The sequence below is a fragment of the Pocillopora damicornis genome, chromosome 11 (assembly GCF_964200805.1).
Source record: "Pocillopora damicornis chromosome 11, jaPocDami1.2, whole genome shotgun sequence".
In the NCBI taxonomy this organism is placed as follows: domain Eukaryota; kingdom Metazoa; phylum Cnidaria; class Anthozoa; order Scleractinia; family Pocilloporidae; genus Pocillopora; species Pocillopora damicornis.
In genome coordinates this window covers 16,812,682-16,839,666 of record NC_142680.1, presented here as the reverse complement: position 1 = coordinate 16,839,666, position 26,985 = coordinate 16,812,682, and the positions used below count along the sequence as shown (strand labels likewise).

At 38.6% G+C, this 26,985-nt stretch overlaps 2 protein-coding genes and 1 pseudogene across 2 annotated transcripts; 2 read left to right on the top strand and 1 right to left on the bottom strand.

The window, feature by feature from the left end:
• The first annotated feature begins 7,999 nt into the window (after positions 1 to 7,999).
• Positions 8,000 to 12,270, top strand: LOC113670581 (tetratricopeptide repeat protein 28). The gene is made up of 2 exons (XM_089186266.1): positions 8,000 to 9,853; positions 10,610 to 12,270. Exons 1-2 carry the CDS (start codon positions 8,619 to 8,621, stop codon positions 10,665 to 10,667), a joined length of 1,293 nt encoding a protein of 430 aa, XP_089042392.1. The 5' UTR covers positions 8,000 to 8,618; the 3' UTR covers positions 10,668 to 12,270.
• A 501-nt stretch (positions 12,271 to 12,771) lies between these two features.
• On the bottom strand, positions 12,772 to 21,454 carry LOC149037840 (kelch-like ECH-associated protein 1; annotated as a pseudogene).
• Positions 21,455 to 23,430: 1,976 nt separating this feature from the next.
• Positions 23,431 to 25,624, top strand: LOC149037839 (uncharacterized). The gene is made up of 5 exons (XM_089186414.1): positions 23,431 to 23,505; positions 23,961 to 24,044; positions 24,489 to 24,644; positions 25,135 to 25,236; positions 25,347 to 25,624. Exons 1-5 carry the CDS (start codon positions 23,431 to 23,433, stop codon positions 25,596 to 25,598), a joined length of 669 nt encoding a protein of 222 aa, XP_089042540.1. The 3' UTR covers positions 25,599 to 25,624.
• The last annotated feature ends 1,361 nt before the right edge of the window (positions 25,625 to 26,985 follow it).

Below are 26,985 nucleotides of genomic sequence, written 5' to 3'. Positions count from 1 at the left end.
GCTATTCTAGTGGACGTAGCCCTCTAGGGCGTTTGCACAATGCCAACAGAAAATACCCCTCTAGAGTACAAAATGAAAATACATATGACAAATCGCCCCTCTAGGGCCTCTCCTGGATGCCTCTCTAAGGCCTAACACGTTTAACTTAGAAAATGATTATCAACAAATAATAAGTACTTCACGCAAATATAATACGCCTTATCGGTACATAGTGGAAACAGCAGCGAACTCTAGCCCGAATGGAATCAAACACAAGGAACTAGAAAGCTTTTACGAGATAACTCGGAATCTAATCTGGGAATGATGCTAAAGTCAAGACGTAGAGCTAACGAAACGAAAGCCAATGGCTTGCTACCAAAAATAGAGTTCTTAGCTTTTCCTCTAATGAACAAATTAGGAAAGTTAGGCAGGATAACCCAGTCATGGATAAATGTACTCCAGTGGAAACCATCCGAACACAGGATGGGCCAGAAGTGGGCTGACTTCCAAAGGGGAACGATCAGAGTTCCTTGAGCACAGCACAGCTCCATATGCTTAATAACTTTACACGTTAAATACACAGGGGGACACAGCCAGTTATTATGATGAGACCAATCCTGAGAAAATGCATTAACGCCACTCGAACCAGGCTGGTAAAACCTTGAATTAAAGCATTGGACTTTGGCATTGTAGGAACAAGCGAACCTATCGCAGGTATGTGGACCCCATAAGTCGTCAAGAGCACTGAAGACCGTATCGTTGATCGTGCAGTCGTCATAATCAATGAAATTGCTTATATCGTCCGCCGGACTATTTAGGTCTCTTGGGATCCATTGCATATCGATGTAAATAGCATTAAGCAAACAACTACGATGGATATCCATTGCAAGCTCTTGTAATGCTGGAGTCTTAGACCCTGAATTAACGATCCGGACAACGTTCTGATTATCCGTAAACCACGTGACTGTTTGGGCTCTCAATGACTCCATGAAGGCTTTCACTGATAAAGACACGGCTAACAACTCTCTGAATGTAGAACTTTGAGCTTTCTCAAAATCTGACCAGTTTTGATGGAACATCTTCCCCTCGAACTCGATGAAACTGCCGCAAGCTGAGTCAGAAGCATCGGAATAGACGATCTTCGAAGGCTTGTGCCTGACAGGCCAAATAGGTATGCCGTTAAGACTTGCCGCATTAGACTTCCAGAAAACCAGCTCAGCCAGAGCTTCAGACGAAAGACGAACGTAAGAGTTCCAGGTTGGCGCGGTATTGATGACTGCGAATAAATTTCTAGACATAAGCCTAGAGACATTACCAACGCAGGGGCCAAGAGATATTATTTTTCTGCAAACAGAGGCAAGCTTCCGAACTGGATGACAAGACGAGGGAATGGCCAAAAGAGTCGCTAAATCTTCTTGTAAACTGGTAATTCGCTTAGCAGTGGCAGAAATTTCAGAAGTGGAAGTGTTGAGAACGGCTTCGAGCCAAGTAATAACCTGAGTGGGCTGATTTGAACAGATACGGACAAAGGATTGATGATAACAGGAGCTTCAAACACTTCAGTGACGCAACCGTTGATAATGAGATCGTTAATGGCACTTTCGACAAAAGCTGCCTGCTCCAAAGCCGAACTGTTATTTTTAGCTGTGAAGGGCGGAGGAATTTGGAGAAGCGGTAATTTATAGCCATAATCAATAACATCCAGGATAAATTGAGGGGCGTGAATGTCGTTCCAGAATGCGAGGGCTCCACGTAGCCGTCCTTTAACGGACGAGTAATCATCGCCGGATTTAACCTCGAAAAAATTTCCATTGACACGAAGAAAAATTAATTCATCGCTATCCTCATGAACAAGGTCTTGTTCCAAATCGACGTCCGAAGTGAGTCATTTGGGATTCTGACCGGTATTAGAAGGAACATCAAACCGCAAATTAGGGCAGAAAGCCCTCCAATGCCCGGGTTTGCCACAAGCAAAGCACAAACCAGAAGACGATCTCTGAGACGAAAGCTGCGGGTTTACACGCGAAAACAAATTGGGTAGCTGTGAGGCGGAAAGCTGCGGAGTTGTTGAAGTCTTTGCAACTTTACTTCTCTTTTGTGTTCTTGTTGGACCCTTTTGTTCTCTTATTGGACTCTTTTGTCTTCTTGTTGGACTCTTCTGTTTTTTATTTGGTAGACTCTTTTGCTTTCTTGTTGGACTCTTTTGCTTTCTTGTTGGACTCTTTTGGTTTCTTGGTAGACTCTTTTGCTTTCTTGTTGGACTCTTTTGCTTTCTTGTTGGACTCCTTTGCTTTCTTGTTGGACTCTTTTGCTTTCTTGTTGGACTCCTTTCTGTTCTTGTTGGACTCTTTTCTCTCCTTGTTGGTCTCTTTTCTTTTCTTGTTGGACTCTTTTGCTTTCTTGTTGGACTCTTTTGCTTTCTGGTTGGACTCTTTTTTTTTCTTGTTGGACTCCTTTGTTATCTTGTCGGACTCTTTTCTTTCCTTGTTGGATTCTTTTCTTTTCTTGTTGGACTCTTTTCTTTACTTTTTGCACTTTTTTTTTTGTTGGACTTTTTTTTTGGTTAGACTCGTTTGTCTTCTTGTTGGACTCTTTTGTCTTCTTGTAAGACTCTTCTTTTTGCTAAACCCTTCTGTTTTCTCGTTGGACTCTTTTGTGTTCTTGTTGGACTCTTTTGTTCTCTCATTGGACTCTTTTGTCTTCTTGTTGGACTCTTCTGTTTTTTATTTGGTAGACTCTTTTGCTTTCTTGTTGGACTCTTTTGCTTTCTTGTTGGACTCTTTTGGTTTCTTGGTAGATTCTTTTGCTTTCTTGTTGGCCTCCTTTGCTATCTTGTTGGACTCTTTTGCTTTCTTGTTGGACTCCTTTCCGTTCTTGTTGGACTCTTTTCTCTCCTTGTTGGACTCTTTTCTTTTCTTGTTGGACTCTTTTGCTTTCTTGTTGGACTCTTTTGCTTTCTGGTTGGACTCTTTTTTTTTTCTTGTTGGATTCCTTTGTTTTCTTATTGGACTCTTTTCTTTCCTTGTTGGATTCTTTTCTTTTCTTGTTGGACTCTTTTCTTTACTTGTTGCACTTTTTTTTTTGTTGGACTCTTTTTTTTTGTTAGACTCGTTTGTCTTCTTGTTGCACTCTTTTGCTTTCTTGTTGGACTCTTTCGCTTTCTTGTTGGACTCTTTTGCTTTCTTGTTGGACTCTTTTGCTTTCTTGTTGGACTCTTTTGTTTTCTTGTTGGACTCCTTTGTCTTCATGTTGGACCCTTTTGCTTTCTACTTGGACTCTTTCGCTTTCTTGTTGGACTCCTTTGTTTTCTTGTTGGACTCTTTTCTTTTCTTGTTGGACCCTTTTTTTCTCTTGTTTGACTCGTTTGTGTTCTTGTTGGACTCTTTTGTCTTCTTGTTGGACTCTTGTTTTCTTGTTAGACTCGTTTGTCTTCTTGTGGGACTCTTTTTTTTCTTGTAAGACTCTTCTTTTTGTTAAACTCTTCTGTTTTCTCTTTGGACTTTTTTTGTGTTCTTATTAGACTCTTTTGTTTTCTTCTTGGACTCCTTTGTTTTCTTGTTCAACTCTTTTGTTTTCTTTTTAGACACTCTTCTTCTTGTTAGACTCTTTTTTCTTGTTAGACGCTTGTTCTCTTGTTAGACTGTCTTGTTTTCTTGTTAGACTCTTGTTTTCTTGTTGGACTCTTTTTTTCTTGTTAGACTCGTTTGTCTTCTTGTTGGACTCTTTTCTTTTCTTGTAAGAGTCTTTTTTTGTCAGAATCTTCTGTTTTCTCGTTGGACTCTTTTGTGTTCTGTTGGATTCTTGTTTTCTTGTTGGACTCCTTTGTTTTCTTGTTCAACTCTTTTGTTTTCTTGTTAGACACTCTTTTCTTCTTGTTAGACTCTTGTTTTCTTGTTAGACTCTTGTTCTCTTGTTAGACCCTCTTGTTTTCCTCTTAAACTCTTTTTTTTTTCTTGTTGGACTCTTCTTTTCTTGTTGGACTCTTTTTTTTTCCTGTTAGACTCGTTTGTCTTCTTGTTGGACTCTTTTCTTTTCTTGTTGGACTTTTGCTTTCTTGTTAGACTCTTTTGTTTTCTTGTTGGTCTCTTGTTTTCTTGTTGGACTGTTTTCTTTTCTTGTTGGACTCTTTCGTTCTCTTGTTGGACTCTTGTTATCTTGTTGGACTCTTTTGTTTTCTTGTTCCATTTTTTTGTTTTATTGTTGAACTCTTTTCTTTTTTTGTTGTTGTTAGACTCGTTTGTCTTCTTGTTAGACTTTTTTGTCTTCTTTTTCGGCTCTTGTTTTCTTGTTAGACTCGTTTGTCTTCTTGTTGGACACTTTTGTCTTCTTGTAAGACTCTTTTTTTTGTTAGACTCTTCTGTTTTCTCGTTGGACTCTTTTGTGTTCTTGTTGGACTTATTTGTTCTCTTATGGGACTCTTTTGTCTTCTTGTTCGGCTATTTTGCTTTCTTGTTGGACTCTTTTGTTTTATTGTTGGACTCTTTTGCTTTCTTGTTGGACTCTTTTGTTTTCTTGTTAGACTTTTTTATTGTCTTGTTGGACTCTTTTGTTTTCTTGTTGGACTCTTTTGTTTTCTTGTTGGACTCTTTTGTTTTCTTGTTGGACTCTTCTTTTCCTGTTGGAATCTTTTGTTTTCTTGTTGGACTCTTTTGTTTTCTGGTTGGAATCTCGGGAAAACAACTAAATGTTTCCCTCAGGACCATACATTAAGTGTACATTGATATTGTAAGGAGAAACTACATGTTCATCACTTCTGAGATGATCGAATCTTAGAAGATCCCGTGTGTTATTTGATAAATCTTATAAGCAACTTGGAAACAATTTTCCTCCCATCTTAGGTCTGTTTTCTATTTTGATGATTTTTTCTCAATAACCGTGCGAGTAAAACGTTATTACACCAGCTATTTCCATTTACGTTTGTTTTTCTGGGAAAGTCTCATTTCATTTCATTTTCTTAATTTTGTTTTCATTAGTCACGCTTTAAGGCACCATTGTAAAAGGCATCTTCTGTTTCCAAGAGGTGAGCTGTTCGTTTTTTTTTAATTTCTGCATTTTTATTGCTTCCTCGGTTTCATTTTCCATGAATGAAATTGACTTTACTATTTTACGAAACAAAAAGTTTGGAGAAATTGACTTTACTATTTTATGAAACAAAAAATTTGGAAAAATTGGTATATGACTTACTGAAATAACGCGTATGTAGCTGAATGAAATAGAAATATTTTCCTTCGTCTGAGAAACAAAGCATCATGTAAGCGGTTGAAACGTTGGGTCGAATTTGTCTCAAATTAATTATGCGAGTTCCTAAGACTGACATGCCGGCTTGATCGCCATGGGACAAACGGTTAGAAATATCAACACAAATCTTGAACAAATATCCTCATCTAGGCTCAACTGAACAGTTCTATACTTCGTTTAATTGTAGAATGTGATTTTTTTTCTTGGATTTATGTCCATCAAATTTTTCCACCACGCAACGAAACTAGATCTACGTCATACACAGGCGGCCAAGCTCCAGCTGTGAGATGAACATCTTGCGCAATAACTGTCAAGGCGGAATTATTAGACCGCTTCCTTTAATGAAAAGAACCCATTTTAGCGAGTTGTCAATTTTGAGGTTTTTTCTTATGTAAGTATAAGACCTCGAAATGGACAACTCGCTAAAATGGGTTCTTTTTATCAAAGTAAGCGGTCAGATAACAAGTGATGCGCTGTGGAAGTAAGGTGAGGTGGTTTTATCGAGAATTTGACGTATTTTTTAATTCCTTAGAGCGGTCGTAAATATTCCCATACAAACTCTTAAAATTCCGCCATGACCGTCTGTTATTGCGCAAGATGATCATCTCACAGCTAGAGCTTGGGGCTGCATGTGCGTTACGTAGATGGATATCTCCGGATCGATTCAAGATATGTTGATTTGCCTCGATTTTGAAACAAATAACAATGAAAATAAGAGCTTAGTTAGTCCCTGGTTTTTGAAGGCAGCAGAGTGAGGATCCTGATCGTGTTTCACGTATGAACTTCTTGGAAAATTCCAAAAAAAAAATTCGTGATTCTTTCTCACGACAACAAACAGGAGAGCCGTTATGAGTGACGCTACAGAAATCCTAAAATCAGTCCAGATAGGTTTAAATGTCGTCATATTTCTTCTGAACACTGATCGAGGCCTACAAGCGACTGAGTTATGCAATGAATGTGTAATTCTACTTCAAAACCTTGACTCTGGTAGTCACCTTGATACCTCCGATGTACTATTCAATGCGTACTATGCCATCTCTGGTTACACGGATGCGGAAAGACATGCCACCAAACTTCTTGACACATTAAACCATGCTTGGAGACTAAACATAGAACTAGGGGTCAAATATATAGCACAAAGCCGGTTTGTAGAGGCAAAGCAACTCTTTAAATGCGCACTCACCATCCTGAAAACAACTGGTCACAAAAGAAAAGAAACAGAGACTAATGTGAGACTTGGAGATGTCTATAATAGCCTCAGTAAATATCAGAATGCTAAAGAATATCACGAGAAAGCACTTGCCATCGCGATAGAAATTGGCCACAGACGAAAAGAAGGAACAACATACGGCAACCTCGGAAATGTGTTTCATTCCCTTGGCGAATATCAGAATGCTAAAGAATATCACGAGAAAGCACTTGCCATCGCGATAGAAATTGGCGACAGACGAGGAGAAGGAAGAAGATACGAAAACCTCGGAAAGGTGTTTGATTCCCTTGGCGAATATCAGAATGCTAAAGAATACCACGAGAAAGCACTTGCCATCGCGATAGAAATGGGCGACAGAGGAGGAGAAAGAACAACATACGGGAACCTCGGAAATGTGTTTTATTCCCTTGGCGAATATCAGAATGCTAAAGAATACTACGAGAAAGCACTTGCCATCGCGATAGAAATTGGCGACAGAGAATTAGAAGGAACAGCTTACGGAAACCTCGTAAATGTGTTTCATTCCCTTGGTGAATATCAGAATGCTAAAGAATATCACGAGAAAGCACTTGCCATCGCGATAGAAATTGGCCACAGAGAATTAGAAGGAACAGCTTACGGCAACCTCGGAAATGTGTTTCATTCCCTTGGCGAATATCAGAATGCTAAAGAATATTACGAGAAAGCACTTGCCATCGCGATAGAAATTGGCGTCAGACGAGGAGAAGGAACAGCATACGGGAACCTCGGAAATGTGTTTGATTCCCTTGGCGAATATCAGAATGCTAAAGAATACCAAGAGAAAGCACTTGCCATCGCGATAGAAATTGGCCACAGACGAGGAGAAGGAACAATTTACGGGAACCTCGGAAATGTGTTTGATTCCCTTGGCGAATATCAGAATGCTAAAGAATACCAAGAGAAAGCACTTGCCATCGCGATAGAAATTGGCGACAGACAAGGAGAAGGAACAATTTACGGGAACCTCGGAAATGTGTTTCATTCCCTTGGCGAATATCAGAATGCTAAAGAATATCACGAGAAAGCACTTGCCATCGCGATAGAAATTGGCGACAGACGAGGAGAAGGAACAACATACGAAAACCTCGGAAAGGTGTTTGATTCCCTTGGCAAATATCAGAATGCTAAAGAATATTACGAGAAAGCACTTGCCATCGCGATAGAAATTGGCGACAGACGAGGAGAAGGATCAACATACGGCAACCTCGGAAATGTGTTTCATTCCCTTTGCGAATATCAGAATGCTAAAGAATATCACGAGAAAGCACTTGCCATCGCGATAGAAATTGGCCACAGACGAGGAGAAGGAACAACATACGGCAACCTCGGAAATGTGTTTCATTCCCTTGGCGAATATCAGAATGCTAGAGAATATAACGAGAAAGCACTTGCCATCGCGATAGAAATTGGCGACAGACGAGGAGAAGGAACAACATACAGGAACCTCGGAAATGTGTTTTATTCCCTTGGCGAATATCAGAATGCTAAGAAATATTACAAGAAAGCACTTGCCATTGCCACAGAAATTGGCGACAGTAGCCAAGAAGGCGCAGCATACTTTAACCTTGGAGCGGTGTACAGCAATCTTAATAAAAATCGGAAAGCTGAAGAACATTTTGACAAAGCAGTCGGCGTCAGTATTGCAATTGGTAACAGAGAAATTGAAGCCACCGCTTTCGCAGGTTTGTCATGTGTCTCTGATTCTGTAAATGACAGTCAGAAGGCAAAAGAACATTGTGAGAAGGCGCTTACAATCAGCAGAGAATGTGGCAATAGAATGTGCGAAGCACAACTATACCTACTCGTTGGACGTCTATCTCAATCGTTTGGTGAATATGATAAGGCAGCATATTATTTACAGAAAGCTTGTTCCATAAGCAGCCAAATTGGACACAAAATGATTGAATTTCAAAGTCTTCTCTTTATTACAATGTTAAAGATATCGCAGTCAGAGGTTGTGGAGGCGATGGAATATCTTCTCCAAGGTATTGAAAAATATGAACAAATCAGAACTCTTCAGAAAGGAAACAGTGGATTTGAAATTTCTCTGTTGGAGCAACGCGGTACTTTTCCCTACAAGTTACTCACTTAACTCCTTTGCGCTAAGGGAAAATTTCAAGATGCTCTCTATGTTGAGGAGCTGGGACGAGCAAGAGTCCTAGCAGAACTCATGGCAGACAAGTACTCCGCTGAAAGCCACATCTCAGCTAATCCACGATCATGGTTCGGGATTGAAAACATCGCGAGAAGAGAAAGTAACTGTGTGTTTTTGTACATTTCGTATGAAGATCGGCAAGTTCTTCTCTGGGTATTAAAAACAAATGGAGACATTTTCTTTCGAAAAACAGAAGTGAAAATAGACACTCTTATTGCTGAGCAAGTTTGCGAAGTGGAAGGAGTTTTCAAAAAGAGTGCCAAATGCTTTGGTGTTTTACCTGCAGCGAACTGCGAAGACCGATCGCTGGATGACAACGCGACGACATCTCTTCATGAAGAGAGCCAAACAAATTTGCGTGGTGAAGGAACCAAAGATACCGGAAGAAGTCATCATTTGTGCTACGAATGGATCGTCACACCTGTGGCAGATTTACTTACAGAGCCCGAAATCATCATTGTACCGGATCGTTTTTCGTACCGAGTTCCATTTGCTGCCTTGCGTGATGAACAAATCGGAAAGTATTTATCGGAGAAGTACAGAATACGCATCGTCCCTTCATTGACGACTCTCGGGATCATTCAAGAATGTCCAGCAGACTACCACAGTCAAACCGGCGGACTGGTTGTGGGTGATCCTACGGTTGGCAAAGTGCAATACAATGGACGTGTCATTGACATTACACCATTGTTCTGTGCAAGTAAGGAAGCGGAGATGGTTGGTCAACTACTGGGTGTTCAGCCTTTATTAGGAAGTCGCGCAACAAAGCAGGCGGTTCTTCAAGCGATACCTTCAGTGAGTCTGATACATCTTGCCGCCCATGGAAATCCCGAAAGAGGAGAGATTGCCCTCTCTCCTCAATGTACTACTAACAGTACTCCACAAGAGGAAGACTACCTCCTGACAGTGTCCGACATTGAAGGAGTTCAAGTGCGAGCTAAACTGGTAGTACTCAGCTGTTGTCACAGTGGGCGTGGATTGATTAAAAAGGAAGGAGTTATTGGAATCGCTCGAGCATTCTTAGCATCTGGTGCACGTTCAGTGTTGGTAGCATCGTGGGCTATAGAAGACAAAGCAACGGCAAAGCTCATGGAACATTTTTATAAACACCTCGTGCGTGGAGGAAGTGCCAGTGAATCTCTTCACCAGGCCGTTCAATGGTTGAGAAGCAATGGATTTTCCAAACCTTCCCAATGGGCTCCGTTTGTGTTGATGGGGGATAACGCGACATTTGATTTTATGAAAAAAGGGTAAGTCTGATTAGAACGAGCAATTTTCTACGATAAACCAATTAACATTGAATGAAAGTGATCCTCGCAGTAATTTGCACTACTTAGGCAGTAGTGAAAATAAGGCCTGAAAAAAATTCAGGCCTGTACGGGATTTGAACCCATGACCCCTTGCGATACCGGTGCAGCGCTCTACCAACTGAGCTAACAAGCCAACTGGGAGCTGGTCATGAAGTTGGTTCTAAATAAACCCGTGAAGTGATTGAATAAATGGTTAAGAATATATGAGAGTCATATATTTGAACTGCGGATAAAGATTTTTTTTCATTTTTTTTTTTTTTTTTTTTTTCAGGCCTTATTTTCACTACTGCCTAAGTAGTGCAAATTACTGCGAGGATCACTTTCATTCACTTCTTTATCCGCAGTTGTTTTTATCTAGTGCTCGGAACCAAAATATTTCCAGGGAAGGCTTCCTGAAATTGGCTTTGACTTAGCGTTTCTTTTGTATGCAATATACTTAGGTCGATACGATACCACACGTTATGACTATGAAGGTAACTTGAGAAGTTGAAAAAGTTCACTTTATCTGTAAAAAATCAACAAAAATAACAATAAATTGACAATAATAAAGTCACTTTCGTATGAAGCATGGTATGTTCGACAAGTTTGGATAATCATAGCCAATGGCATTGAAGAAGAAAGTAATTTCTTCAATTGAAAAATCTGTTCCGTTTACTTTAAAGATGAAATAGAGACAAATTTACAATATTTTTTCAGGAAAGAAGAATTCGAGGAGGACAACAACGAGGCGGAGAAGAAACAGAGTGACTACTGATCCTACACAAAGATTTTTCGTCCTAAATATTGTCGTTCAATGGACACTCGTATTACTTTGCGAGGACTTTTTAAATTTTTTTATTTAGTCAAATAGTATATTTTGCGTGCTTTTGTAGACAGGCCTTAATCGAAAGGCAGCGACGATGAAACCTGCAATTAAGTCGTTTGATCTATTAAGTTTACTATCAATAGGGAACTACAATAAATTGGGATGGGAAAACTGAACGCAGGAAATAGGCTCAATGCATAAAAATGTGAGAATGTTAGCAAAGCTTCGTCAAAACTAATAATTAATCCTTGATTTAAATCATTATAATTCTGTTTTCAATTCTACCGTTGAACGCACACATGATCATTAAAGAGTAATTAAGACTGTTCACAGATGCAGGAAATGATAACAAAATAACAGAAGAGGGAACAAAAAGTGCCGAGATACTGAAGACACAATCAAAAAAAAGAGAGAAGGTAATTATGTAAAAATCAGACAGAGAAGAGAAAAATGCTTTAGAATTACCGCAAAAATCAAACAGCTTGAGAACAGGGCGCTACATATTAATCTAAAAGTTAAGTGGAGAAGAGAACAAACAGAGTGCAATATACTAAAAGGAAAGTATTAGCAAATAGCGAAGAAGAGAAACGGTGAGCGAATTATTGAGATAAAATTAGGAGAAAACATTGCGCGAGATACTAACGTCAAACAGAAGAGTGCAAACAGTTCGTAGGATATGAACGTGACAATCAGCCAGAATTAACCCTTTAACTCCCAAGATCTCATTAGTAATTCTCTCTACTGTCTGCCATAAAATACTTATGATTTCAATTTTGAGAATTTGGTATCAGATCAACTTTTAGTCCGCTTATTGAGTTTTCTTCTTTATTCTCCTCACCTGTCTGCTCGATTCTGTGTTGATATTGTGAGGAGAAATTCTGTCTTGGTCACTCATGGGAGTTTAAGGGTTAAGGAAAAGAACAGAGGGCTAGATTCTAATATAGGAAAGAAATTTAGGTTGAAACAAACAGTAAGGTAGATATCACCTGGGAAATCAAACAGAGACGAGAAAAGCATTGTGCAAGATTTGAATGAAATATTTAATCAGAGGAGAGACCGAGCTACGCGGAAGATTCAACTGAACAAAACTACCAAACAGAGCAATGAAAAGAAAACAGTGCTCAATATAATCGCAACAAACAAGGTAAAAAGAAGAAACAGTGGATTGGACAAACAGTAAAATCATAGGCATGCAATGCATGCAAGAGTTATTTTTTCGGCTGGGTGAGTTGAGGTGTGACATGTTAAACACCTGGCCCCGGATGTTCAAAGGATTGATAAATTCTTATCCGCCTAATAAATCGCTATCCAGCGGATAAATTTTCCCCGTGGCGTCTATCGGTTGTTCAAAGTATGGATGGCGCTATCCACTCGCTCTCTAGTGGATAAATTTATCCATCATTTGAACAACCGGGGCCTGCTTGCTATTACAGAGCTGCACTAAAGAAAGCTGAATGAGGACTTTGACTAAAATAAGAGGTCCATTGGCCAAACCGCAGCGTATTTAATAGGCCACATAGATGAGATTCGGTAGCATATATTTTCAATGTAAAGTAATAAACCATTATTTGAAAATTAAAGCACTAGGTAAAAATACAACGCACATGTGAGAGTAAGCATATATTCTTTATTTTCCGGTATTTATTTTGAATTCGTTGCGATTAACTATGGTGAAAAATATGTACTGTATCCTCTAGTAGGGAAATTTTTCTGAGTATCAAAAATGCAAACCAAACTACATGAAGTGGATGATAAGTTGCGACTTTTTTTGTCTTACATTTGATCGGTCGAGAGGTTATGGGGAAGAAAAGAACCCAGTACTGACCGGGATTCGACACTCTGATAAAAATTCCTCAGTCGAAGGGAGCCCATGAGTGCGCAAAATTGTCGGCACTTTGCGCTGGAAAACGCGAGTGACCGAGTCGTGACTGGTTTTGATGCCGCATTTGATTGGTTGAAAGGTTGGCCCGAGTTTTCCAGGCCAATCAAAGCGCGAGGCAAAGCAGAACCTTTGCAATCATTGATTACTTTTTGAGCCTCAATCAAAGAGGCTCTAGGTGGCAGGTTTCCAACCTTTTGTAATTCCCGCTCCGCTACGTCCGAGGTTCATACTGCTAACCAACTTCCAGCAATCTTGTTCAGGGACGTATTCCTCGAGAGTATTCAAAAACCCTTCTCCATCATAACCTCCGACTACATAAAGTTTCCCGCACAAAACAGCCGCACTAAGGGCACTTCTCCTGTGTATCAGTGGCGAAACAGCTATCCATATGTCCGAGGCTGGGCTATAGCGTTCAACACTATTTAATTGTGTTTCGCCGTCATATCCACCGATGGCATACACAAAGCCATTCAACGAGGCTGCTCCTGCGCCACTACGACGCTCGACCAGCGGAGACACTAATTTCCACAGATCAGTATCCACGTTATAACATCCAGCACTGAAATGAAATTCAGAAAAACATGTCCCTTGTAAATATGAACGGGGGGAGGGGGGGGGGTTGATAAAGGGGAAGAAAACATCTTCCAGCAAAGGAGCTCTACAGCAGTCTTAATAAGTCTAGCTTTGAGCATATACGGATTTAAATTTTCTACAAATAATATGGAATTGTAATTATCATCACATCAGAGGGTAGTAGAGAATTACCATCCATTTGAAATCACAGCGAAGCAACGAACGAGACTTTACGCTAACAGAGCCTTTAACCATTACACCTGTCAACTCAAGAGAGTTTATTATATATAAAGAGATGTTTGGACTCACAGCGAAGCCACAAACGTGACTCTCGAATAACAGAGCTTTCAACCAATACACCTGTCCACTCATGAGAGTGTGTATAAAGATATCTTTGACAACATTTGGTTTTAATCCTCAAAAAAGGAAACACGCACGACTTCAGCATTTTGCAGAAGAATTAGTTATTATATTGCTTATATGAAACGAATCCTGAGTTCTAATTTGCTACCTGGGCGACTTCGTCAAACCAGAAAAACGCAAAGAAAAAGAACTTGGCCAATTTCTAGCCATCTAGACTGAGCAAGCTTAGTCAATAACGCATAGATATCGACATTCCTATCTTAGTTTGTAGTATGTAGGACGTTTATCATCAAGGACCTTGTTAAACTGCCTACCACAAATCTCCCACAGTTCATTGAGTGGTAAGGCGTATGGAGTGCTGATCGCAAGGTTGTATTATCGACTCTTATTAGGAACATTATAGCATGCTAGTGTAATTCACTGGATGAAAACATCTTACACTAAAGCGAAGGTTTACTTTGCGCTTACTTCGTGAAAAACAACATCACACTAAAACAACTCTTAACCTTCTCTTACCTCCTGAGCCTGTCTTCCATCAAATCCTCCTGCGGCATAAAGCTTTCTATCAAGTACAGCAACAGCTACGCCTAGCGAAAAAATGCAAAAAATATAAAAAAACACAGCATCCGTTACAGCACTTGCAATCTCCTTGGCCAAAATGTTCAAAGTTTTTTCAAGCCATCCTAGTTCCAAACTTGATTTATCATTGTCTCTTTTGTGCTTTTCTATCTTACTAAACTAATATTTTATAGTCATTTACAATCGTTATCAATCTTCTCCATCCCCTGTTACTCTTTTTCCTTCCCGGTTTCTTATCGCCTTTTTTTGTTTTTTTCTATCTTACTAAACTAATATTTCAAAGTCATTTACAATTTGTGTCGATCTACTCCATCCTTGGCCATACTGGCTTGTACTTGGTTTATCATTCCCTCCTTTGTTTTTTTCCTACATTACTAAGCACATTTCCGTATTTTTTAGCCAAATTTAGTTTTCCATCGCACAAAAAGGCAGCTCAAACATTTGACCCCCAAAGGAAAGGACTGAGAGTAAGAAAATTTCAATAATATGGTGACTGAATTCAACAAAAATATAGCTGAACAGCCGTGACAACATTTTTTCAACAGGCCCCCTTTTTTATTTTATTCAAAGTTGCCAAACGGCAAACTAATAACAACAAAAATGGTAATTACCAGATAAAATGTCACCAGAAAAAAGTGAAAATGAAACTCTGATAGTGTTGTATGCAAACATGTGGCCAAATTGGGGACTTTTTCTACAAATTTGAGCAACAGATTTTTTCCTCTTGCCAACTGGTTACCCAAACAGTTCCAGCTTGGAGCGGTGTCTTAATGTACAACCTTGCCCAAAACCCACCTATGCGAGGAAAATTAAGTGACATAACTGTTTTCCATTCGTCTTGTTTGGCATCATATTTCTCCACTGATGTGTGACATGCGTTCCCATTTCCTCCACCAATTGCATAAATACGGTCATCTACCACTGCCACGCCCAACCTGTTGCGTGGTACACTGAGGGGTGCCATAGGCTTCCACTCATCTTGCAGAGGATCATACCTGTCTACGGAAGCTGTGTCTATGTTCCCAGCTGGGGTGTTGTTGCGACCACCAATTATATACAGCATGTTATCTGTAAATGGAAGATTATCACAGCATGAAAAAAGAGATTTACGGAAAATTAAAGTTGCGTAAATCTGCGTAAAGTTCGTTAAGTAACTTTACGCCAGTATAATAATGCTTGTAAAGGCGCGTAAAGGTAGATTTACGTCATCAGATGTAAAGCTTTCGTAAAGGTAACTTAAAGCTGAAGAGGCAGATTTACATTCAATGTAAAGTTTGAGTGAAGTTAAACTTTACTAGACCGAAATTAGAGTTGTTGTAAAGCTGGCATAAATATGTCTAGACACATTTCACTTTTCTATTTTTCTATTGACACCAATATAAAGTGAGTGTTTTAGTTCTCAGTTGTTTCTGTTAACAATATTTCAACTGAGATTAGTGGAAAATTTTCAATTTTGATTACTGATGTCAGAACAAAATTTCAAGTTTTAATCCTTCAGTTATTTAATAGCTTTCAAGGGTTCAAAGTCGTCTTACTTCAATCGATATAAGAACAATGTTTTTAAATTTTTAACTTATTGCCTTTTCATTCATTTTATAAATTGATATTATTAGAACAAGATTATCATGTTTGGTGGCATTATTTCAGAAAAATGATTCTTCAACAAAGATTGAAAATGATATCTGAAATGTTATCTTTAAGAAATTATTGAATGTTAAATTACTCACAAGCAAAGGAACATGTATTTTTGATAAATATACAAGATTGTGAACACAGCAGAGTGATTGATTGACTGTCCCCATTCCGTACAAACAACTTTTTAATCTAGCTTGAAAAGTGGGAAATCGGTTGATCGACTTTGCTTTTATGTTTCCCTTAAACGATAAATAAAGCAGATTTTTTATTTTCTGCACTGGTGGGATTTGAATTTTCACAATCTGCTGTTTCACACAAGAATAAATTTAACTTTACGTTACGCGTAAATTTGGCACAAAGACGTCTATACTCTATTTACACATATACATAAAGCTGGCGTAAATCTGTACCTTACACCAGCTTTACGCTGGGCTTAAAGTCTTCTTAAAGAAGTCTCATTACTCTAGCTTTACGTCAAAGCGTAAAAGCTGTGTAAAGCGTGCCTTTACGTAACGTAAATGTGGCGCAAAGCTGTGTAAAGCAGAATTTTATAGCTTATAATTTGTCTTTTCATGCTGTGTATGCTAATGACTGAGTCGACATACAAGACTGAATTATTTAACTATTTACACCCCAACATCAGTATGCATATTCTCCACGCTGTTATCTATACATTTCCTCTAGTACTGATAAGGAGAATTTAACAATCAAGAGCTTCTTTAGTTGGTGATCATTTCCTTGATTCTCGTGAGCTTAATGTGTGATTCAGGGGGAGTTATTGTAGGGAGGACCTTGGTGTTCATCACTCTTAGGGGTAAAAGGGTCAGCTGGCAGAACTTAAGTCTATGTAGCTTCATGATGCAACCAAAGTTTACCTAACAATTAACTCTTCCACTCCCAGGACTGATCAAGACATTTTTTCCCCTTACATTATCAATAGAATATTAAGTTGGCAAGTGATGAGAATTGTAAAAAAATATCAACTAGGGGATTATCATTTGATCCAACACCCAGTTTTCACAACAAAGTTAAAAGGCTGTGTATAGAAGACAGTAAGGAGTTATTGGGAATGAAATAGTTAACTGGGACCTGTTTCATACTCTTGGGAGGAGACAGGCATTGCGTAAGCCAGGGTCTTATACAAATTCTTTACCGATCTGAAGTCCAGCAAAATACCACTGAGCTTCAATATACTGGCAATATACTTCATCCATGTATAACAAGTTTCTTGCATTCTGCTGGAATCAGGAATGCAGATGAAGCTGATTTATTGCCTAGCTGCAATCACTGCAGCTCAGTGGTAGAGAACTGAACCATAAGATCTTTCAGTCTGAAAATTGAATCCTTGGAAGACTCAAACTTTTCTCTTTGTCCTACATGACGAATACATAATATCTTCCTTTAATAATTGAGAATTTACAAGGAGCTTGTTACTTTCACATGGCATCACAAGCTTGTGGCTTAAAAAATCATCGTGTATAAATAGAGGTCATTTATCATGATCTATCTCCATTATACAATATTTACCATACCAACATAAGCTGCCCCAAGACCACCCTTGAATAGAGAATTGTCCATTTGAGAGTCTGAGGATCAAAACACTCCAAAACATCAAGAGATCTTCTCAAGTATCCCCCTGCAAAGTACATCACAGTCGGACCAGGTCGTCGTTTGTGAAATGTGTTAAGGGTAGAAATTCGCCTTGTTTCCTGAAAAATAATAATTACTTCTAATGACTGTTTGCAATATTGACATATATAAGAGGAGTAGTATGCTGACCTCAGAATATAGGACTTACCAGCTTATGACTTGTATACTTCAAAGATTTGGTCCTTTAAGGAAAATTACCCCAACCTTCACTGGGGTATTTAGGTGACCAACCTATACTATACCTGTACAGAGAGAGGTAATTGGCCTGTCGAGATACATACATCTAACACAGAAAAAATATAGAAATTTTGAAAGTTCCCAAGAGCTGTCATTAAAGGTCCAACTAAAATGCTAAATTAATTTCATCACATTACATCTCAAGAGTCATATTTGCAGTCACACTTTATCAGAAATTTTTTTCAGATCCAAATAATGTTTATCCGTCAACTAATGTCATGTCTGTAATTTCTAGGCAAAAGCACTTTTACTCGACAAAGTATATTCGTAGTGAAGGTTTTAGCGATTATCCAAATGGAAACTGTAATAATAATGGCAAAGATCTCTCACGACAGTCTGTTTAGCTTGCAAGCAAGCTGTCATGTTTGGGTTTTGCCTTATAGCCCTTTTTCCAGAGAGAGCTGCCTTAATGACACCATTGTTAGCAGTTTATGGAAAAAGTTATTAGAACTCCTGTATATTATGGTGTAATCCCTCCAAAAGGGTGTGATTTTTTAGCTGTTTTGGTCTGTAATCTGGTATAGATGCTTGTGGCATGGGTATTGGACAAGTCCATTATAATGTGAGAGATATCTAACTATAGTTATCACAACTCAGCCAAGAATAATACTAATAATAACAATAATAATAATGATAATAACAATAATAATAATAACAATAATAATAATAATAACAATAATAAAATATTTATATAGCGCTCAATCCACTATTTGTCCATGGCGCTCTACATTAAAAAAGATATTTAAAAAGCTAAAAGTTGTACAACATTATAAAAAAAAAGCATCACGTAAGTTACATCAATAAGTTAAAAATCATCTAAATATTAAAAGAGTTTAAAAGCTTGTTTAAAAAGATATGTTTTTAAATGTGGTTTTAAAATGTCTATCGAACTACTGGATCTTAGTTTAAGTGGGATCAAGTTCCATAGTCTCGGTGCCGCCACAGCAAACGCTCTCTCTCCATATGTTTTCATTCCAGCTTTCGGGGTCACCAGAAGGTGTTGAGAGGACGATCTTAATTTCCGTTCAGAGGTGTGGTACTTAAGTAATTCACTGATGTGGGAAGGCAGTGTTCCATTGAGAGCTTTGTAGACCGGTAGGAGAATTATAAAAACTATACGGTAACGGACAGGTAGCCAGTAAGGCTGTTTGAGGAAAGGGGTTATATGATCAAATTTCCTAGTACGTGTAACAACTCGCGCTGCTGTGTTTTGCATAGATTGCAATCGTGAAATTAGATGTTGTGGAAGACCATATAGCAAGGAATTGCAGCTATCCAATTTCGCAGTAACAAAGGCATGAACAACGATTTTGGCACTCTCCTCGTCGATGTACTTTCTGATTTTGGTGATATTTCTTATGTGATAATGAGAAGACTTTCAACATTGATTTTATGTGTTCCTCAAAGTTAAAACACTTATCATTGATGACGCCAAGATTACGAGCTGAGGATGATGGTACAACTGTCACATTGCCAATTTGAAGAGAGTCTAAAGGAGGCCTGAGACGATACCTTAAGCTGATTAGAACAACTTCAGTCGTGTCTTGATTTAGTTTGAGCTTGTTGATGACCAGCCAGTTATCTGTATCACGGACACATTTCGAGTCGTAATTTCAGCAAGAGGAGAGGTATATATTAGGTATAAAAGAGGGCCAAGGACTGATCCCTGTGGGACGCCACGTTCCAAGAAACGTTAAGAGGATCTGCATTTATTAACGTTAAACTGTTTTCGTGATGTTAAATAAGATCTTAGCCAGGCGAGTACTGTTCCCTTGATCCTAAAGCGACTAGATAACCTTGATAATAAGATGGAATGATCTACAGTATCAAAGGCAGCAGATAGGTCGAGTAAAAGTAGAATGACGGTTTTATTGTCATCAATAGCAGTGAGAATATCATTGTGAACTCTAACGAGAGCCGTTTCAGTACTGTGAAACGCTGTGATGGTGCCTCAGTATATGGTCGTTTAATTGCAAAGCAACAGCCTTCTCTATTAGCTTGGACACAAATGTTAGATTTGAGATTGGGCGGAAAATTTTGTAATTGCTCAAAATCAGCATCTTGTTTCTTGAGAAGCGGTTTTAATACAGCAACTTTCAAAGCATATGGCATCACACCATTCTTGAGGGACATGTTTATAATCGAGGTTAGTGTAGTGTAGGTAGGATGATGGGAAAGCATGTTTTTAGAACAGATGCTGGAAGTGGATCAAAGCCACATGATTATGTTAATGTCTTCACAGCAAATTTCTTTACCATATCCAAAGTAACTTGTTGAAAGTTGTGAATCTGCACATCGCACAGAGGTCTGTCAGTGGTATGAGATGAACTGAGGTCATTCCCAGGAGCTCTCTCGGTAAATGCATTGTGTATCTTGTCAATTTTAATGAAGAAAAAAATTGTTGAATGCATCCGCAAGGCTGGTGGAATCAGGAAAACAGAAAGGATATTGTTTTACTTTCTGTTTCTGAAGTAATTTGTTGTCAGTTTTAAATAAAATCCTCTGATCGCCTAAGAAATCACTGATAACGGTAGTGTGTGAACCCAGAGAAGTCATTCCTGGAGGTTAAGTAAATAGGGAGATCATACTTTAAAATAATCACTGAAAAGGCTTCAATCAATGTTCCTTTAAACTCAGCTCTCATGCCCTGTTCAGAACACTGGATGATTGAGTTAAGGTAAGTATTTGAAACAAAAGGCACCCGTACTATATGTTTCAGTAGATCCTTCAGTTCCTGTGTTCTGTTCTTCAGATCATGAGTTACCCATCGTAACAAGGCTGCAAGAATCTAAAAATCTAAGAAATTTGATATGAGTCATATTTGAAGTCAATTGATACTTAATTTATTTGCCTCACTGAAATTTCCTTAGAGTGACTAACATCTAATTTCTCCTTACAATATCACCCCTCAGTCACATGGATGAGGGGAAATGATTATCATAAAAAGAAGATCTACATCTTTGAACGAATTCTCTTTGTCAGCACCTTAGGAAATGTATGGAGAACAGTATGGAGAATATACATACTGATATTGGGGTCTAAAAAGGTCAATGCAGAGAGTCAACGGATGAGATAATCATTGACTCAAACCTCATCTCATCTTCCGACTTCACAAAAAGTTCATCTCGACTTATTGAGTCGACCAAGCGGTCTTCGGGCAAGGTTTGAAATTCTTTACTTTGAGACTTGTAAAAAGTGGTGAAAGATAAACTTTTCTGCTGCTTGACTTAAATCCAAACAGCCATAAATCTCTGAAAAGTCCCTTTATACCGATACAGTTCGATGGAGCAAGTTGCCATTGTATAAAGTCACAATTAACAAGTTTTTTTTTAACGGGACAGATTTACTGGTAGCATGAACATTTCCTTCAGTGATTCGAATCTGCGCTGTGTAAGCGAACTCGATCAAAAGTTCCATACTCTTCGGATACATCGATTTTAGTGTTATGCTGTTTTGGCGACTCTCCAATGCGTCGCTCGTAAACATGGCGTAAAAATATGGATTTAAAGGAACATGATATATTAGTGAAGGAAATACTGTTTCCTTTCGTCTGATCACCTATTTTGATTTTCGTTTATTTTCTTAAATTCGTTACATATCTGCTCCAAGGTTAATTGGCCCACATGCCCATTCAAGCCTATCCATACTAAACTGACAGGCGCTTAATTTAGACCAATGACTGATAGGTAGTAAGTTTCGAAAGAAACTGCGATGCTGCGTCGCTGGGGACTATATCAAGATAATTTTGGTTTTATCAGCTGAGTTGATAATGTAAATTGCCCACCGTAAAGAGTTTCAAAGTTGACGTTCCGAGCATTCGCCTTCGTCAGATAATTTATCGCGAATCTAGAGTTCGTAGTCAGTTAATCAGAGCAAGTAAAAGTCGACCAGAGTCGAGCAGTCAGTCAGAGTCACAGTGGCCTAAGAGAAAAGAAGAAAGGGAAGTAAATTTGCCATAAAGCGTATGAAAGAAAACATATCGAGGAGACCGAAAAGGACAGGCCAAGAGTCCTTGGTGCCTTTCGTTACGAGTATGGTACTTGGTGGAGGTCCGACTGTCCTCTTCAAGACTGATATTCTTCTTCTAACGATCAAGCTTCAAGAATGACACGCTCCACGTGCTTTCCAAGCTTCAAGAGCCGGAAAAGGTTCAGGTAGAATGGAACAATGCCTAGTCCGCTAAAAAATATTTTGACTCGATCGTCGGGTTTAAATCAGTATTTTTTTTCACATATTTCCGCATTCTCCTCTCAATATCCACTCATAAATGTTCTCGTTTGTTTGGCCGCTTATAGATAGAAGATTAGAGCAAAACGACAGCCACCGTGAGCCGGGTTGTCAGTTAATGAAGACTATGAATTACCGCTCAACCAAAACAGCAACGGCATAAATCCCCCTTCATTCTCTCTTGTCAACAAAACATTAGTTGCTTTGGTAGAAATAACCCTGGCCACTTTTAAATGTAGCCATTATCCAGATCTGGATAATAACAGGGCTGTGTGAAGACACCAATTCCTTTATAATTTACCCTCTGACGCACATACAAGATCGAATATTGAACTGGCGAGCCAAACGAAAGCGTTTAGACCTCCGAACAGAGACGAATAAATGACTTTGAAGTTTCTAAAGCAGACAAGCTAAGAAACTGTGGTGCTTTGTCGGTAGGTTTTTTTTCCAGATAATTTTGTGTTATCACCTGAGGGAGTTGGTGAAGTAAATTGGCTGTTAAAGCGAAGCTAAGGGCTAACGCTGAAAAAGTCAGCTTTAGAATCTCTTTTCAGTGGCCTGGTTACATTATCAACTCAGTTGATAAAACCAAATCATCAGAGACGGATAGAAGTGAGATCTCTATAACGTTCTGCACTGTATTAATTGAACTAAACTTTAACGGGAAGAAAAATGATGATCCGTCCTGTTTTCTAGTATTTATGGCTAATTTTAAAATATTTCGGGACCATAACGCGAGAACGAGTTCAAAATAAACATCACGCTCGGAGAGAAGCCTATCGCTTTACTTCATAAAGCATGGGTACGTTATGTAAATTCCTGGTCTGTGTGATCCAAAGATGTTAAGGAAAATTGGACGAAATCCTGGAGAGCTGAAGAGCAACTTTCTCAAAGCGGACCAACATTTTGATACAGCTACTATTTTGTTTCGAGAATGCTGAATCGTGATATTCTTCCGTGACCTTTCATACGCTCACGAAGGATCGATGTCAAATGAGTAATTGTCCCACAATCTGCATTAGTAGCTAAAAGTGTCTAAAATGGGCGTCCGTAAATGTTAATCAAAATGGGTCATCAGACAAAAAGAAACAGTATTTCCTTTATTCATATGTCATGTATGAAAGATGTAGATTTGTTTTAATCCTGAGTTGTAAATCCCCACTTCACCCTACATATTAAGAGGGAAAGATGGCGCGACACTCTCCATTTATGAATACGTGATGTTATATATTGTTTGTGTGACTACCAACTTTCAAGGAACATTGAATTGAATACTGCAGCGCTAGTACTCTCTAACTTAAGTGTAAAAAGTTGATGAGCACGTAACGTTATGACCGTCTGTGTGACCATCAACTTTCGAGGAACGTTGAATTGAATCCTGCAGCGTTGGTACTCTCTAAATCAGGTTTAAAAAAATGATGAGCACTTAACGTTATGACCGTTTGTATGACCATCAACTTTCAAGGAACGTTGAATTGAATCCTGCAACTCTCAAGAGTAACTTCGTCAGGCAGGAAAACTTTTCGAAACTGTTATCAGTATTTCTTTCAAGATTGCTGAAACGCCATGCATTTAAACGGTAGAAGCTCGCCTGAAAGGAAATCAGAAGCTCTGGCGTTTGACTTGCTGTGTCCCTACACCGTTTGTGAAAATGGTCAGTTTTGAAATATTTAGGAGCGTTTATAGCACGAACCGTCGTCTGAGTACGGTAATTTTTGTTCTCATACTAGATGTATTGGTGTTCATATCAAATTAACCTTTTATAAGAATGATTATAATACCCCTGGGAAATGTTGAGTACGGGAACACAAAATATGAAAAGTTTTTAAATTTTAAACGACTGAGGGTTTTTTCTTTTGATGATTCAGGTTGAAAGTTACTCCCTTGACATTCTTGAAAAGAGAACAAGGTTTTACGAGACTGCAGACGTGGATGCCGAAAGTGAATCAAAGTTGCTTTTTCTTAAATTGCTTAGGGATTGAAATCGCTGAAATATCGGGCACCAACAAAAAAACATACTGCTATGAAGGCAGCATTTCATAAACTTTCAACGAAATTCGCTTAAAATTAATTACTGACTTGCTGTTTTTTCACAGACACACAAGTTGTCAACATTGTTTTCGTTTCTTGCCCTGTTGGTCGCATCTGTCCAGTCATCCTCTTTGACATCAGAGAAGAAGGTAAGTGATCATTTGTTATTATATCCTAGCAGTTAAAATACATCATCGGACCGAAAGATGAGGAGAATAAAGAAAGAGAACATTAACTTGGTCTTGATTTAGCTTCAAATTCTCTCAAAGAGTCAACTGAAAAATGTATGGTTACCAGTCGCCAGAAATCCCGGATGTTTAGGGGTTAAAAATTTATTGCGTTACCCTTAGCCTGTTTCTTAAATTGTTCCTTTTAAATAAAGATCGATCGTTGCAAGATCAGTTTCTATTATTCAATAGTTAAGTAAATGTTACGTTAACAAAGACCACAATTGCTAAGTCAGTGCCGTTCAACTTCCTTTTTAATCTTTTATTTTGGTTTTTGACCAACGATAGCCAGACGGAATCCATGTAATTACATGTTAGTCGAAACACATCCTCCTTTCATTAAAAAAAAATCCTATTCGTTCTTAGAGCTCTGTCACCAAATATTCATTGGAGTTGTCGGAAGGCAGAAGAACATTTGAAGAAGAGATTTCAATCGACATTACAAAAGGGACAGAGACTTTCCATGTACCAAAGACATCGCTAAATGAATCAGCAGGAGATACAATCTACGATTTCAAAAAGGTAATATTTATCTGTATTCGTTGAATAAAATTCTTTGAATTGGTAAGGGCGGTGAAGTATTGAACTCATTCTTTAAAAAAAAAAAGGTCCCGTCTCCTGCATCTTCCCTGTACTGGATAGGAGGGGACGTTAAAGAACCTACGCACCTCTCTCATAGAGTTAAGAACGTACCTTCCGGTGTTATAGCCTGACCTTGTGTCCACAAATTCCTAAATTAGGGGTACTTGCAAAATTTCATTTAAAGAGAACATTGTAAACTGTATTTGGCCAAAGTCCCAGGGGAGGGGCTGTAAAGCGCATCAGAACATATTCATTTGGAAAATGCGCCATATAAATACAACTTTATGATTATCACTTATTCTAATAACTCCAGTTTATCTCAGTACAAACTTCAAGGCTGTCAAGTGTTTCATTTCATTGTATCTGTGTCCACTTTACTATTGCTTTTCCCGAAAGTACTGAATAAAGCTGAATTTTATTTTTCATGCAGCAAATGACAATGATTCACCTAACAGCAGAAAAGGCTTGCTATGTGGCGAGATCAGTTGATGAAACTCCCACACCCGCTGTTTTAAAGGAAGCTTTAGAGACGGTGAGTGAGATTGAATTATTTCCACACCTTGGGTCTTTTACCGTCAGCCTCGCAATGTTTTGGCGCGTCTGATTCTTAATTCTCAGGACTTCTTTTCATTATATAATCAGCAAACTCCCAGAACAGGCGAGACCTTACTAACAACTTCAACTGAAATACAAATGAAGGTTGTGGGACTGCTTGACGATGGTTCAGTGCTGAGTAATGAAATGGAGGATCTGTGTGCAAATCAGCCAATTTATGTGGTGATCGTAAGAAGAGCTAGGAACTCAAATGAGAAGGAAGCTGGTGTGGATTCTGATGAGGATGTCAATGAACTCGTTGACAAGGAAACAAGGAAGCCAGGGGTTTCCCTGAAGTAACGGACCTATCCGACATTCCTAACGCACGTAAGTCGTATTGAATAGGATGTGCTTTCTGTTAGAGTAAGGTGACGAGGAGAGGTTAAGGGTGGGATGTGTTTAGGACAACTATTTTTTTTTTCTTCGACAAAATAACGCAAATCAAGAGAGAAATGCTTAAAAGGAACAATTAAATCCTAAATATTAGTCCTTGTTTACATCAAATATAAAAAAGGACCTTATGACATGACTGGCTCTGCGTGCTGGTAAGGTGAATCGAATTATGTGTGCTGATTGACGCTCAAGCAAGCGAAACGGCCATTTTTCCCGCTTAGAATTGGTCGCCTTGCTCCCTCAATAAAAAGACTTGAAGACTAAAGCCAACTTTGTCTAACTACAATTGTGGAAAATGCGAGCATTTGTGCGGTGTTTTATCTTAAGGCGCATATGTGCGCCGATCTTCTGAAATAATTCATTCGCCTCTCGATTAGAGGCGAATCAGTTATCCACGAGTCCGAAGCTGGGCTATGGCGTTCAAACTTTTAAATTACGTGTCGCCGTCAAATCCACCGATGCTGACTGCGACGTTTCGACTGCTACACTGCTGGTCTTCGTCAGGCGAAGAGATCGACAATTTTCGTGTGGCCATTTATAGCAAGGGGTTACTAAGATTTCCACGAAAAAAAGCATGCAATGGTCTTTTGTATTCTAAAATGAGAGTCGGATGTCAAATGTCAAATTGAGAACTTTCCAAAAAACCTGCATCTATGCAGGCGAACACTTGAGAGATATTTATTATTAGATTAAGTCAAAGCTGTGTTCTATTACATAAAAATTTGTATCGTTGTTCTTCAAGTAGTGTTGTGAAACTTAAAATTAGTTGAAATATTGTCAAAATCCACAAAGGCAGCGAAAATTAAATTACTATATAGAATAAACTGCAGTGTTTGAAAAGGATTACCAGCCCTGGAAGCAAAAATTCCGTATCTACCTGCACCCATGTATTATTCTCTATTCGAAATTGAGTATTTGTTCTGAGTATACAGTGGCTACTGTTTTTGTTGTTGTTGTTGTTTCTATTTTGTTTTGTTTTTTTTTAATGTGTCTTTTGTCTTTGTGTTTTAATGTGTTTTTAAAATTTATAAGGTGTTAGAGTGGGACCCAGAACGGCATTTAGACTAGAAATTCAAAAGCTATCCTGCATAGCCAATGTAGATACACTTGAATGCTGCACCTTGCAGCATTCGAGAACTCTTCCAAGATATTTCTGAGATGCATCTTTATAACATTCGATCTTCTGCTTCTGACAACTTTCATAAACAAAACTCTAGACTATCAATTCGACTACATTCTTTCTCTAGAATTGGAACAAAAGTTTGGACTGAGGTGCCATTAAAATTTAGAAAAG